Source organism: Gavialis gangeticus, unplaced genomic scaffold (genome assembly GCF_001723915.1).
Source record: "Gavialis gangeticus isolate Ggan-Ray unplaced genomic scaffold, GavGan_comp1, whole genome shotgun sequence".
Classification (NCBI taxonomy): domain Eukaryota; kingdom Metazoa; phylum Chordata; order Crocodylia; family Gavialidae; genus Gavialis; species Gavialis gangeticus.
Genome location: NW_017729031.1, coordinates 53,903,955 through 53,920,080, shown reverse-complemented (window position 1 = coordinate 53,920,080; position 16,126 = coordinate 53,903,955). Strand labels below are relative to the sequence as shown.

Genomic DNA, 16,126 nt, shown 5'->3' with positions numbered 1-16,126 from the left:
AGCCAGTTGGTGACCAAATTGACTGTGTGGGTGTCGACACCACAGTCCCCCAGTTTCTTAAAGAGAACGGGGTGAGAGACAGTGTCAAAGGCCTTCCAAAAGTCCAGGAAGACTATGTCCACTGCTACCCCTGCATCTCAGGATTTGGTGATCTGATCATAGAAGGCCACCAGGTTGGTCTGACAGGACCTGCCACTGATGAACCTGTGTTGGTTGCCCCTAAGCATGACCTTCCCTGCTGGCCCCTCGTGGACACGCGCCAGAATAATTTTCTCAAAAAGCTTGCCCAGGATTGAGGTAAGACTAACTGGCCTATAGTTTCCCGGGTCCTCTTTCCTCCTCTTCTTGAAGACGGGAACCACGTTGGCCCTCTTCCAGTCCTCTGGCACCACACCAGAGCACCATGAGTGCTCGTAAAGCCATGCCAGGGGTCCTGCAATGACCTCAGCCAGTTCCTTTAGTACTCTAGGGTGGAGATCGTCTGGACCGGCTGACTTGAATACATCCAGTCCCTCCAGAAGCTCCCTAACTAGTTCCTCACTAACCCTTGGCCGGGGTGTGCCTTCCCTGGGGCCTGAGGGGGGCCCAGCAGGGGGGTGGCTGTTTCGGTCCCTGCTTAGGAAAATGGAGGCAAAGAAATCATTAATTGGTCTACGCCAGTGACTTTCAACCAGAGGGCTGGGGTAACCTGGGGTGCTACCAGATCCTTTGAAGGGGGTTGGGAGGTGTGAGGAGATAAGTGATGTGGGAAGAGATAAGCACAGGTTTAGGCTTGTCCTTGACTGGACAATCCTATACCCACACTCTCCAGCCCCTCTGCAAGGAGATAAGCACTGTAATATATACAGTAGTTTTTTTTAATTGGTTGCTATTCATTTAACAAAAGTAATGGAGGGGGGGCCTCAAGTCCAGTAAAGGGTACCAAGAAAAGTTGAGATCCACTGGTCTACTCCTACACACTAGGGAGTGTGGAGGACGTGGAAGATATGTGCTTGCTTCACTATTCTGTGCAAAAAATACGAATTGCTGGTGGTTCCAATTCAGTCATAACTGGTTAAAATTCATTCTACAAAACCATGGACAGTGAAGTGGATTAACTGCCTCATGAATATGATTAGCAAAGAGGCTGACTGAAAAACAAAAGGGCCAGGAGGAGACTTTTTAATAGAAGAGGATTTGTGCTGTACTTTGCCACTGGGAACAGAAGACAACCTCAAGAATAAAGTCCTTTCAACAGCTCAGAAAATGTCACATGGGGCAATTAACAGTGACCAAATTTAACTCAGAACTCAGCGGGAAAGGTCAGTTGTCTGTACTGGTATTGCTAGTAATGTTAATAAAATCCTGACCTGTATTCCATCAGAGATTGCCTTGAACAACTAAGAGTCTGTGTACATTGGACCTTTTACAGCCTGAGCACACTGGTTCCAGTTCTTACATCCTTTAGCCTTTGCCGATTTTTCTAGCAGAGCAACTGAGCTTGGCATTTCCTCACCAGTGAACAAAGCACTGAACTATGCAACCAGTGCATGTAACTTGCAATTAGTAAAGTAGCCCTTAAACAAAAGGACTATTACTAAAATGGGCTATTGTGGCAAAACAGCACAAAGTGCATTGTGCTAGGACTGGCCTTGCTAAGGCTCTTTGGTCCAGCTTGCAAAAATCTCAGCGAATGGGTTAAACAGTCACTGGACCAAACACGTAACGTAAAATGCATAAATAGTTTCAGAATACAGCAAATATTCCAACCACTAAGCGACAGGCAGGCCCGCACCCTGGCCTAAAGAATCTTAAATTCTTTGCTGCACAGTGGCTCTGCTTCGAGTAAGAAGATTGGGATGGACTCGCCCCAGCCAAAACAGGCTACAGGTTGATGACTAAGACCCACATCATTCAAATGTAATGTGCTCTGGTTCCTGGTTTGAGATGCCTAAGTGCCAAACCCACAAGCTTAACCCTGCACCACTAGGTTGTAAAAAGGAGGCATGACTTACTTGTTTGCTGACTATGAGATGTCCCCTGCCCACAATGCACTGTTTTCAAGCTGAACAATGCACTTGCACGCTGCAACTACTTTGACTGCTTAATTCATTAAATAAAGGGCAGTGACTTACTGGAATTCAGCAGCAGCCTGCCTGAAACATAGCTCTTTACTGTGCTTCTCTATATCAAAAATGGTAGGTGCCTAGAGTTTTCTTAATTCTTTAAATATTGTTCATAATGTCCAGTTGGCACTTATACGAGTGTGGGTTAGGTTCTGAGAAAAACCAGACTTATCATTTCTGGGCCTGGCCTCACCTGCCCTTGCCAGCTGAGGCCAAAAGCAAATATACAGCACCATCTAGTGGAGCTACGGCATGTCCCTTCTCCTGAAGGACCAGAGAAAGATTGAAAAAAATAGATATAGGTAAAAAGAATTCAGATAAAGCTCTAGGTGCTAATGCTGAGGTTGGGCAGCTACTGGTCAGGACTGATCTAGGTGCAGGTACCACCTATGTTCTGTTATGGATATTTCCCTTGCTTCTGGGCTTTGCCCCTTCTCCCCCTTCCTGCCACTTGTGTCAGCGTTTTTGGCCTTCCTCAGAGGCACTGGGTATTGGCTACGGCTGTGACTGGGGACTTTGGGTGTGCAAATGCTCCTGCTGGAATCAAAACTGGAGGTTCCTGGCTACTGAGTCTTGCCCCTCTGCTCAGGGTCAGCCTCCTTGCCATGGGGTCAAGAAGGAATTTTACCCCATGGCCAGACTGGTACAGACTGTGGGGGGGTTTTGCCTTCCTCTGTAGTAGGAGGCATACCTAGAATCTACCCAGAATCTCTTGAGCATATATTGACAACATTTAGGACATTGGCTGCTGTGGTTCTGCTGCTTTACCTGTAGCAGGTTTGGGTGTTAGGTCTGCATTGTGTTGGCGTTGATAGCAGTCTTATATAGAGCTTTGATTATGGTTTGCATAGAATGGTTTAGATAGGGATGATCCTGCCTCAGGCAGGGGGTTGTCCTAGATGACCTCTGGGGGACTCTTCCAGCCCTGCTTCTCTACGATTCTCTGATGCTCCGGTAGGGAATTGAAACTTGAGCAATGAGAAGAAAGGGAATTTGCAGGAATGAACATGAGGAGGCTAAGGTGGCTTGACAAAGAGTGAATGACACAAAAATGATGCCCTCAAGAAATTACTGATAGTCAGGGAGGCCCCAAAGCATGGCCTATACAACGAAAACAGAAAACTGAAGATCCAAGGTTGAGATGGCAGGATGTAGTCAGAAGAGAAGACACCACTGAGCAGAACAGGTAGAGAAGGAAGGTCCAAGGTTTTGTGACACTAGAAGCTGAAAGGAGAAAAAAAGGACTTCCACCATTGAGTTGACAGTAATATTTACTCCATTTATGAATGAAATCAGCATGTTGTAGGTTTGAGAGTAATTTGGAACTTTCCAAAAAGCACGACAAGAAATACTACAGTATGGAGGCTTTAATTTTCACACTAAGACTATGTTCACACGAGCGTGGACTTTTGTTTCCGCAGGGACAACTAGAAGTGGGACACCTTGTACTGCTGCTGCTTGTCCCCAGGGAATGCCTGTGCCATGTGCCCTCTGGCACATAGCAGGTTACCCCAGGTCGGGTAGGAGAGGCTTGGGGCCAGCACTGGACTGGCCCCAGCAGCCTTACCTGGGTTCCTGGGGACCTCCAGGGGCAGCAGCAGCTGCTATCCTGCCGCTTGAAGCCTAGACAGCAGCTGGAGTGTGGTTCTGGCCAGCCAGGCTCTGGTTTTGGGTGGTGCATGCTGTCGCTGTGTGTACCGCACTCCTTTTTTTTTGAGTGAGTTTTTTTGACCCTGGATCTCCTAGGATCAACCCTCCCCCCCAACCCTCTTCCCATGCTGCTACCTTGCATCACAGAGAACACCAGAATGTGCAGTATGGTGTCCCGTGAATGTGTCTGCAGCACCACATACCACATGGCTGTTCTCATCAGGCCGTGGCCTAAGTGTCCAAATTTGGACACAGCCTACATTGCTGTCATGGCAGTGACAATATAGGCTTGGTACTTGCCCAATATCCTTTTGAATAGGTGTAAACATTTCTTAAGTACATCAATAACTTATAATATCTTGCCATTAAGTAGCACTGACCTTGCCCTACAGTTACAGGAAAAGTATGCTGTGGTTCAGGTATTCTTACTATAAATGGAAAGTACCCTTAGCCTTCTTGTTTAGTGTCTCAATGCTATGCTAAGGGGAAAATCCCCATTAATGTAACATTGAGTATTAAAATTAGAACCTTAGCACTGGGTTGAGGAGTTTGCATTCTTGTAAGTTTTAATTCTGCTATCATCAGCTTTCAGCTAATTCACTTGTCCCAACTGCCTCAGAAGGAAATTGCTGGTGTTATTTCCAGTTTGCAGTTATTGAGCTCGCTCTTTCAGTTATAGCAGTCAGTACCCCCCCCATATAACAGGTCCTAAGATGATGGATTTGGTTTTGTTAACTAGTTATTCGTATGCAGATGGTTCAATGCAGAGAGTGGTAGAAATTAATGAATTACCTTAGATCTGGTTTCCAGACCTAGCTCCACCATCTGCCTACTACACAAGTAATCTTAATCTTCCATCCTCAAGTTACTGCATATTCAAGTATGTCTTGGAGGTTCATAGTATTTGTCTTTAAGGGAAGATGGAAGTGAAGTCTCATTATGTACAGGTAGATACCCCTACCATCCTGCAAACTCACTCTCCACTGGAAGAGGTGGGAATGAAAATATTTCGGGCTTTTGCCCACTTTTCAAGTAACGGCATTCTTGTCAGGCAGGACTAGAAGTCCTAGCTATAAGTAATGAACTTCATTTGGTCACTGTTAATGAGTAGGGCATAGTGTATGTCCCATCTAGATGGATAAAATGCTGAAATAATTTAAATAGTGGTTGTTCTGGTGACAAGACTAAAAAGGCACATGTCCACCTATGTCTACTCCGACATGTGCTAATTAATTAACATGCTCTAGGAGCCTCTGCATCATGCCTATTCAGTGTCCCCGTGCTTCAAAATGGTTGGGGGGGACGGGACAGTTGAACTAAAAGTCAAATGAGCTTTGGTTTACATGCCCCATTTTGAAGCACAGAACATCGATGAATACACGTGATGCTGCAGGTACTTTAATTAGAGCAGGTCTCAGAGCCGCTATAATTAAAACACCCTCCTCAACCCCAGAGCATGTGTATAGATGCCCAAAGAGACTTAACATAAGCTTCCCCTGTCTAAGGGCTACAAGGGGTTGCATCTTCTAAAACAGCAATATGTGTAGGAAAAGCAGTGCTACAAAACTGCCAATCTTATCACTGGATTTTCAAAGCAGCCAGCAAAAATTTACAGATTTTTCCAGGTCTGCAGATCACTGAAGTGTGAGCAAGAGGCCAGAGAAAAGAGGACAAGATATTTATGTTTCTGCTGCAGGAGGAAGCTACTGAGGTCTTGCCTTGCTTAGTACCTAATTTGGAAAAAAACCCAAGATAAACCTAATATAAAAAGGAAAACATTCTCAGCTTGTGAAGATAAGAGTTTGGGGTTAGCACCAGCCATGAGGTACATTATAAATACTGTTTTGTGCAAATTTTCAGTGACAGTAGCTCTAAATGGCAAATGGCAGTGTGGTGCTTTCAGAGACATTCTGGTTACAGAACTGCACTACTTTCGCGCGCGCGTGCGTGCGTTTATAAATATATATATAAACTGAGACACAAAGACAGAACATACAAAGGCTGTCTAATAGCCCCAAAGCCAACAGAAGAGAGGCTGGCAATGCAGAGCTACTTCATAAAGCATGATTTACACTAAACTCAAAACCCTACTTTCTGCTACAGCAGTTCTGCAACAGCTGCAAAGTTCCATGCTGTGCTAGCAGCTATCACTGGGTTTTCAGTAGCTCTCTGCTGACTTTTGTTTTGCCTTTGAGAGTCTTTACAGCACAGCACAGCACAGCACAGCACAGCACGTGAGATGCAAGGTAACCTCAGGACTACAGTGAGTGAGTGACATCCCAGTCCATCAATCTTCTTACTGAGAACTCCTTCCCCTACTCTAAACTACTGTGATACAACTACTTTCTTCCATACCTTGCTCCCAATTCTATCTCCAGGTTTCAGTGCAAGGTGATTGGGACTATAGCTAGGAAGGAGCCTGAGATTAAAGCTGTTAATTTATGGAAACTAATAATTTTATTTTTTATATAGAGAAGGAATAATCTTTATTGCGGACTATCAATATAAAGACAGAACTCTGTGGCTGGCACATGACAGCTTGCAGTTGGTATGGGTAGGTCTTATTGAAAGCAGGGAAAAGATAAATACTAGGAGATTAAGTGAATGGAGAGATGTACGGAGCCACTCAGTGGTAGAGCTGTGTAGAGCCTCAGGAGAGATAACGGACCTGAACATGTTCAAGTTTCTTGGCGCCAGACTTTTAGACATTATGGAAGCCTCTTCCCTTTGAAAACCTCCCATTCATTATTTCTCCATTAAGTGGAGAGTAGGACAAGGGTACTGGGTTAGTTTAAGGCTTATCTTACATCTCTGTGTCAAAAGGTGGCTTCCGCTTGGCATAATTCTTCCTCGACAGAAGAAATCAGTATTCAAAAACAAAAACCAATGTAATCATACAGCTATTGGATCCAAGGCCCAGCTGTGCTTACTGCATTAGGGGAGTACAGCAGAGAGATCTCAATTCCTGTTGAGATATACAACTTGTTCACCCCGTGTAGCAGATTTGCTGCAGGTGGGCAGTAGCCCACTTAAGACTTGAAGAGGTTGTTTTCTGTTTTAGTACAAAAATATTTCTAAAAAAGCGAGGCAAGTCAACAAATTACCAGAACATTTTGAAAGGGGACCTGATGCACCTTATTTTCTGTCTTTAATGGGTGCAGTTCTACCGTGCAAGCTGTTTGGTACTGCATTTCAACAGGGCAACGGCTGAACTTCAGTAGTAGATAAAGTAATCCTTAGAGGTGCACCGATATATCGATCCGTATTGTATCGGCACTGATAAAAGGAAAGTCGATATCACTGACAATCCATTCTGCTTTTTCTGCCTGATACTGTTGCCGATAAATGCTGCATGCACACAGACAAGCATGCAGCCTGGCAGCTTGGACAGCAGTGTCTGGCTGGTAAGTTTTTTGGGGGTATGCAGATCAAGGCCCCTGTGGTGCAGGAGGGAGTGGGGCTGGGGCATGGGACAAAGCTGGCAGCTCATCTGGGAGTCTTGGGGGGGGGGGGCTGCTCCCACCACTGTGCACACCCCTAGGAGGGGCATGTGCCCCCCATATCTGTGTGCAGGGTGAGGGCGGGCTGCCTGCTGTGTACTTGGGGTCGGCACCATTCTCTTCCCAACAGCTGTGCTTGGGACGAGCAGCAGCAGCACAGGGAGGAGGGCTATGGGGGAGCTACAGTGAATTTTGGGGTAGCTGCAGCTCCCCTGTGGCCCCCCCATGTCACCACCCCCTGCCCCATCTCAAGTGCAGCCACTGGGAAGAGGCTGGTGCCAGCCCCGAGTGCACAGCAGGCAGCCCGCCCTTGACCCACACACAGACTGGGGGAGGGCATGTCTCCCCTGGGGATTCGTGCATCAGCAGGGACTGCTCCCCACGCCCCCTGGACAAGGCACCGGATCCATCCTGCACCCTGCCCCAGCCCCACTCCCTCCCTCAATCTACACCTCCATACCCCTTCCCCCTCAAAGATTTACCAGCCAGACACTGCTCTCCAAGCTGCCAGGGTCTATATTGGCAATTAGATTGGTATTGGCCGATATGGAACTTGGTATCGGCCCAAAAAATCTTTACTGATGCTCCCCTAGTAATCCTGCTGCACTTAGAAAGTATTCTGGGATGAAGCCACTACAGATGTAAAATGAGCAAGATGAGCAGCAAATGAAAGACAAGTTGTGCTCCATACAGACCTGTTAGTGAATGCGACTCACTGTTACATTTAAACGTAGGGATCATCAGCCATGCATTCCACTTACAAATATGGTTCATCTCCTTCATATCCATATTTCCTTTGCAGTTAGAAAACAATTTCTGGGCCAAAAATGGTTGACTTACAGGTTTTTTTTAATAAAGTAAGCAAATAAATGTGCTATTTTTGTCACACATAGGATAAAATTCCAGGAATTTATTGCTACGTGTTTTCTGCATTGACGTATCTTACAATACTCACAAAGTGCCAACTTCTAGTTTAAAACTTTGTGCAACAGTTAACATTTCCTTTATTTCTGTCCAAATGCCATGTTACAGTGGGCTTGTGCAGCAATGTAGCAGCAGTTACAAAACATTGAGTATTTTTCTTAGGAGCTTAAAATAAAGATCTGTATACAAGCTGAATAAAAAGATGCTCAGTTAACAGGTCATTTAGCAACTTTAATAAAACTTCTTTAGTTGGAAGTTCTGTAATGCTAAAATTTACAACTCAGAAGTAAACACTTTCACCCCCATTGTAGTAATGAAGTTCTCATTCTGGCCAAGGATGAGAAATGCAATTTATCAACGTCACAAGTAAGATCTGCTTCATTTCTAAGAGAAGCAAAGTTGGAAATCATAAGCAAGGAGAGGCTTAGCAGACTAGAGCTGTCAGCCTGTATTAAAAACACCTCCAAGTTTGGCAGAGGAAGTATGTTTACTACCTTTACTTTTAAGTACACGCACTGTTCCTCCCCTCCCACCAAGCACACAGTATAAATCCCATTTCCTTTAATTTATTATAGCCTCAGTATTATTTACAGGACTGCTACAGATAAAGTACAAACTAGTATGAAATTAATGACAGCTTGCATCTTCAGATATGCATCCAATGGCTAAATAAATACCAAGCCAATCCAACAGAATGACCAGGAGTTATGATTCAGAAGCATGTACCTCTGTGACCCCAGTTGTTTTCTCACTGATCGTAGTGGATTCATTTAATCTGTCAGCAGTAGTCACCTTAGAAGTAGGGGTACTAGTATCTAAAGTGAATAGAGAGGTTTGTTCTGTGCTTACAGTAGTGCCAGGGTCAACTGCTTGAGTGACAGAAGAAAGCAGATCTGTAGGTGGAGTAGATACATCTGTGATCAAAGGGAACTGTGGAAGTAATTCAGGTGGCATTGTTATCCCAGATAGATTGAGAGGAGGCATGGAAGAAAGGGATGGCAAACCTAGAAATAAAAAGTAAACTGAAGTCACACACCACTTTAAAACAAAAAGGTGAAGCTTTTCCTTGCCTATTCTCTTGTCTATTATGAGCTATTGTTCTGCTCACACTGCACTTTGTGAAAGCACAATCGAGATGTAGACTCAAGAGCAACTCAGAAGGCTAGTTTCAAAGCCTTAATTTAAGTATATACTGAAAGTCAAAAAGTCTGTGGATAAAAGTGTTAATGACAATAGACTCTGAGGTAACCAGCCTACATATACCAGAGTGTATATATTTTTTAATGTATTTGTACTACTAATGAGACTTTTCCCACACAAGTTGACGCTGGCAGAAGCAAGAACTCAACAGAATCCTTATTCTGCTTAAGCTTCCAATTTTCTTGGTTACTGAAAATACATACTGAGCAAACAGTTTTATCCAGGGCCATCAATATGGAGTTAGTCAGTACTTTCTGGCATTTAATCAGGTGGTTTCGATCTCCCCGTCTACTATACAGAAAATATGAACAGTGTCTTTCACTGTGCCCTCCCACATGACTATATACATGCCCCTAATTTTCATAACAAAGTATTTTTGAAGACCATAAATCAGAACAAAGAAAAAACCCATATCCAGACACCTGAGACCAGGAAGATTAGATTGGAGTGGATTATCTTGGGACATTCCATAACTAAACAGAATTGCTTACTGCTGAACGATGGGGGCACTACACCTATTCACCTCTAAGCTCACTCAAAGACTCATCTCATGCTCTGCAAAACTAGACCCATGAACATATAGGTTCCACATTATTACAAAACCAAGCATCTAGTCAGCTTTAAGCTGTACACTTTCATAGGTCTGCAAAAGTTTAATAGTTGTAATGCTGAAAGCAGTAAGAGGCCTACCAGGCTGCATGATGTCTGACAATCCTGCGCCGGGAATTATGTGCGGTGCAGGTAAATTAAGATTGGGCAGATTGGCTAAATTGGGAAGTCCAGCTGGTAATGGCATCAGACCTAAAATTCAAAAGGGACAGACAAATTACAAATGTCAAGAGTGAGTGCCAAATAATTTAAATATTCTTTCATAATTCCTTTAGTATGATCGTTACCTGCTATTCCATTTGTAAAGTGAAACTAAAATTTTTGACTCCTGTTGAAAGGTGCTTACCCAAAATGTAGTAATATCAGGAGTTAGGGCACTGTTCCCATTTCTATTTTACCCCAAAGAAAACATTTTGTATTCAATGGCTTAATTCCCAGAACAAACAAAAAAAGAGCTGAACTAAACAGCTATGGATCTATGTTGCACTTTTGTGCTCTCACAACATTATCTGGGCAAGCTAATTAGAAAAGTAGCACAAATTTGTTACATATAATTAACTCAACTGCAGGTGCTACCATTTGCTTTAAAAACAAAACCAGAAAAGGCTGCAGTCAAATATACATGATATTCAGAAATTAGAGAAGCCTTTAAAATAATTTGCAGAGTCAAGGGTTATACACACAGTATAACAATGGCATTAACATGGCATATTTATTCCCATGCTGTTCTGTAATTTAAGCTCTGTCAAAGTTTGTCTTCCATCTCTCATTTTCTTCCCAAAGAGCGAAGGATATTTGGGACAAGATCCATACTCCCGTGCTTGCAAAGTATTTCTCTCAATGAGGCCTAGTACTGAAACAAGTTGCTGTTGTAGCAACAAAAACTTATTTGGGTCTTTCCTTCCACTGTTCCTATTAAACAGATGTTTTTAATAAAAAAATAGATATAAAAAGTACTAGCCTCATAAATAAGTTATTAAGCAATTAAAAAGGGATAGACTCTCTCCAATTTACAAAGACAGTTTTCTTTTCAACTACAAGCTAAGATTAGTGTGACTTTTACATAGGACACTCATAACAGTAAAGCCTATTTTTAGCTGCAAAATAGTTTTTATAGGGTTTTTTTTTGTTTGTTTGGTTTTTTTAACAGTTTCACTAGTACAAGCATTTATATAGAAGCAGTTCTCCTGTTGTTTTCAAACCCACGCTTACACTGTTTTGGGAGCACAAATTGACAGGGTAATTAATGTTCATACTCTTTTATTTAATAAAAACTACACTTTTTAGTGGTTTAACATTTTAACTTTGTAGTACAGGTATTTAGGATTTGTGAATGCTACACAAGCACTTCGCTCTATTACACTTTTCTCCTATATTGAGATACTTTGCCTTTAGTTATTTGTTTTAGTTACAGTAAGTCTTCAAGATTTGTCAGCTTTATCAGCAGGTAAAAATAAATTATAACTTCTCTTATATTCCAGGATTCACAACTGCATCTTATACCAAAAGTATGACAGAATTTACCACAAGTCACACATTGTCTATCAAACCTGTCAAAACCTTATTTCAGAATACAAAGACTCAAGTGGTTCATTAACCTGAGGAAATAAAAACATTTTAATGCAGCAGGATGTGTAAAAAAAAAAATCACTGTTAAATTAATACATTGTGGAAATAGAGCTGGTCTGCCACTGTAAGTACAGGAATTCCAAAATGTTAAATATAATGAAATCAAAACTACACATTTTATGGCAGATAGCCTAACGGATAGTTCTACATCAGTTAAGCAATGAACTGTGGGGTTCTTTTGCACCAAATCATGCTAGAATGACTAACAAAATCAACTGCTAAAATATTCCCTTAACCATATGCAGAATTTTATTACAATGAATAAGCTAATTCAGTGCAAGTATACAGTATGCAGTAAAAGCTTTGTTATTCTGCATCCCCTGGGAATGGGGGATGCCAGATAACAAAATATGCTGGTTAATTGAGCGGCCGCAGCGGCCGCTTCTGTGGTGTCCCTTCACCCCTCTCACAGCATCGCCGCCCCTCCCGTGGAGCCCACCTGTGGGACAGGGAGACGGGCCCCGCACAGCCTGTTATGCCCCCGGGCCACAGGGGCTCAGCAGCTCAGGCTGCTTTGCTCTGAGCCATGGGGGCTCAGAGAAACCGGAAGTGCCATGGTGGGCACTTTCGATTTCACTTTATCTTACAAGCAGCATGCCGGTTAGTGGAGCATACCAGCTTGTAAGATGTCAGATAACAGAACTTTTACTGTATATGTATTCATGTGTAGGCTAAGCACACACAGCATGCTGCAACACATGAGATTACAAGATGATCAAACACATGACATGAGTCAGCATAGTTCATAGAAAGAACACTTCCAAGTTCACGCCATACCTTTGTCTCTTTTGAAGCCAGAAAACTTCCCTGTGTTATGCGTTTAGCTATCGCATATAGCAGTATTTGTGATAAACTCTGCTAACAGCACAGGTATCTTAGCCCCAGATCCATCAGTAGTTCAGAGGTAGCAGTTTAGATGCTCTCCATCATTTTAGTTGCCCTCTAAACACCAAGGGAAGAGTGGCTTCTCAGCCTGTCTTGCATGTAGCAGTCCTACCCCTAACTTCCAAGAGTTGACCAAAAAAAGTCAAGAAATGAAAGATCTGACTTGGCATGAAGAAACACTTGGAGTTCAGGCATTAAATGGCAGTTAAAGAACATAATTTTTAAAACCTGAAAGGTTTTAAATACCAAGAAGGAAGACAATTCAGTTGTTACATGTGGGTATATAATGAAGAATGCAGGTAAAATGTTGATAGGGTATCAGGAAAGGGTTCTGACAGTAAGGACTTTCTAGGGTGTGAAAATCCTATTGCTTGGGGAATGTATGGATTACATCAGGTGATATGTTAATTGATATGTTAGTAGGGAATCATTTTTCATTGGCCGTCTATATATATCCCTGCGTGTGTGCATATATTTATCTATCTGGATAAATCATGCTTACTGCCCACATTTGCGCCTTAAAGCACATAGAACACATCATGACAAAGCACGACTAAACATTTTATTTTCTTATTAATTGGGCCAGAAGAGACAAACCTCCCTTTCCTTCCCAACATTTTATACTACGTAAGGTTATTTGATATGTTTAATGTCATTACCTGGTAATGTCGTCGCTGGATTAACTGATGGCACTGAAGGGATAGACTGACTGACTTGTGGTGACAGTAATGGTACTGTTGGGACACCTAGTGAAATATACAAATTATATACCATCATTTCTATTATTCCATTTCTATGTATGCATCATTTCATCCCATGTCTCAAAGGACAGCTAACAGGAGAATCTGGGGGGGGGGTGTTAAACAAAGATTCATATAATTCTCCTTTTCACCTTTTATTCTACATCAATTTGTGCCACTTTTGTAAGATATGTGATACAAGCAACTTTGAACCCAAGATGTCAGCCAATTTGGAGCCCCTCATCTTCAGGCAAAAAAATTATTATACAACATTTCCCCAAAGGACTCTGATGTTAAATGCATTTGGCCCTGATTACCAGAAAATAATTGTGGGGGAGAACAAAGGGAAGATATCTACAAATCATATGACATTTCTATGAACAGCTTTTTTCTTTAGGAAATTAACTGAGAAATCCATATTTCTGAATGACAGAAAATCAACAAAGTATTAATGCATTTCAGTAGGGAACTATTTTTATACATACCTGTATTGAGTACAGTGCTGATGGTGGTAGGAGTTGAACTAATGGATAGTCCTGACAGACTCTGTTCAAGTCCTACTGTTCCAGGTGGTATTGTCAGTGGAGGATTAACTGAAGACAACTGAACCTTACCAAAACAGACAAGTCTTAGTGCTTGTACTTTTGTTTTCACTGTAATCCATGATGAAAGTATAAATGTTGCTCTACTTCAGTAACCACTTAAGCCACAGAAATCATTAAAACTTACCTCTGTAAAACCATCTTTAAGTGGGCTGATAGGTGCACTTGGCAACTGTCCTGGAAGAGAAATTTTCTTTCCCTCTTCAAAAGGACGTGTAGGTATCCGATGTAAATACCCATAGCCAATGCCACAGCCTAGGCTTTTAAAATATGAACATTTAAAAATTAGACTGACAAGCCAGTCTGAACTTAAGCCATATTATCACTGTGGACCCCACAACAACAAATTTAACAATGAACTTGCCTCAGTGGAAAGGAACCACTTCTTTCACTCCTAAAAACACAAGTCTTGCACTATAAAACGTGTTTAGAGTTGAGTGAAAAATAAAGCTTTCTGTACTTAAGTTAACTAGACAGGAGTAGCATCCATGCATGTCACTTGCAAACATCTCTTATTTACTAGACTCATCTTTAACAGTGCATTACAGCATAACTACAATTTCAAAATTGCTCAGAAGTAAGACTAGATGTTTTGTTCATTTTTAATTAGTTGATTTTTGTGTTTAGCTGAAAAAACCCAAAACAAAAACCCAACAAAAAACCCCAAAACAAACAGAAAAACTCCACAGGCCAAAACTAAAACGGACCTTAAAATTATCAGCATATAATTTTTCTTATTAGCAGGAATACTTGAGCCAATAACTCTCATTATGATTGTAGAAAACCAAACCTAACAGATCCCTATTTATAACTGAGATAAGTACTGCTGTAAACATTATGATCTTCTGTTTCATTAAATAATCTTACCTGCCTTCCCCACCCCAGGAAGAATTTGGAGTAATCACCACCTCCCGACAATTATCTGTATCTGTGTTGTACACATAAAGTTTTAATGGTTTTGCTTCATGTGTTTCGATAAGGGAGAAGAGATCTTCAGACTGCAATGTAAACACAGGAATATTTCAAAATCAGGGGGGTTTGTTTTGTTTTTTTTGTATTGTAATTTTAGTATACCTAAAATCATGGAGACTGGCATCTTATTGCCCTCAATCCTGCAGAGCACAAGTGCTAAACATATAGCCCATGTACTGGATCTGGCCTGCAAAGCCCCACCATCCAGTCCCCAGTGCTGCCCCTGGGTCTGATCAGACCCACAGGAACAACAGCACATGACCCTGGCTTAAGGCTGATCCACAGGCTGAATGAGAGCTCTTCACCTACTCCTCCCCAGCGTACCTGATCCAGAGGCTTCTGCTCTGGCCAGACTGCACTGTGGTGCCCACTCCAGCTACTCCAGGATACATACCCCACACAGCCCATGTTCCAAACTGGCCAGTGGCTGCCAGATCAGGTATGCTGGGGAAGGGGGAGGGCCCTGGACCTGATAGAGTCTGTGGACCAACCCCATTGCACTCATCCAGCCTGCAGACCCACATAAGTTTGACATCCCTGCTGTACAGCATGGCATTTAGGAGACATTTAGTGCAACCCTGAAACTTTATCACATACAGCAAAGTTTAACATGCAGTATTATTTTGTTATCTACATCCTCAGACTCAAAGATAAGTTAGCTTCTACATCTGGTAAGACACCTCAAGCTACATATTAAAGTTAACTACAAAAATAAGTGCGCAGATTTGACTTTTAATACTGGTTATTAATAAAGCTTCCCAACTAATTGCATACTAATCCCATTTGACTGTATGAGGGACCTTTATGTAGTGCTCTGAACACCAGCTGTGTGTGTACTCTAAAAGGGCAGGCACTCAGTGTCAGAGCTCCCCTCCCCAAGTGGCAGTTTACTGTTAGCATTGGACAAAAGGAAATACGGGGGTTAAGATAACACTGAGGCCATTGTAATATTTCAGTCATTGGCACTGACCTTAATTTTTGCCAGATGCGGCACGGGTGGCGTGAGGCTCCCAAGGGAACAAAAGCAGGCTGGGGAGCCCAGAGCTCGCTGCAGATAGCCTGCATCCACCCTGTCCCATGCACAAATCTGAAGGGCATATGCCCCACCATCCCCCTCTCTGGGAGTGCACACAGTGGCAGGGAGCTGGCTACCCTTCTCCCCATCACCTATGGACAAGGCTCCTGTGGCTGTCGTGCTCCCCACCCTAGTCCCGGGCCCCATGCACCACCCCACCTGGGCAGTGCCCCCAGGCCTAGCCCCTGTCTCACTCCCTCCCTCAACTTCTGACCCCCTTCCACCCTCTCCCCCC

At 42.8% G+C, this 16,126-nt stretch overlaps 1 protein-coding gene across 2 annotated transcripts in view; it reads right to left on the bottom strand.

Annotated features, from left to right (window-relative positions):
- Positions 1–8,150: 8,150 nt before the first annotated feature.
- GORASP2 (golgi reassembly stacking protein 2) overlaps positions 8,151–16,126 on the bottom strand; it is a 43,045-nt gene continuing 35,069 nt past the window's right edge. For both annotated transcript variants that reach the window (XM_019522787.1, XM_019522786.1), the window contains exons 6-11: positions 14,712–14,842; positions 13,972–14,104; positions 13,728–13,851; positions 13,162–13,248; positions 10,070–10,180; positions 8,151–9,183 (exon numbers count right to left, since the gene is read on the bottom strand). In XM_019522787.1, coding sequence (XP_019378332.1) covers positions 8,885–9,183; positions 10,070–10,180; positions 13,162–13,248; positions 13,728–13,851; positions 13,972–14,104; positions 14,712–14,842 — 885 coding nt within the window. In that variant the 3' untranslated portion in view covers positions 8,151–8,884. The remainder of the gene's footprint in view (positions 9,184–10,069; positions 10,181–13,161; positions 13,249–13,727; positions 13,852–13,971; positions 14,105–14,711; positions 14,843–16,126) is intronic.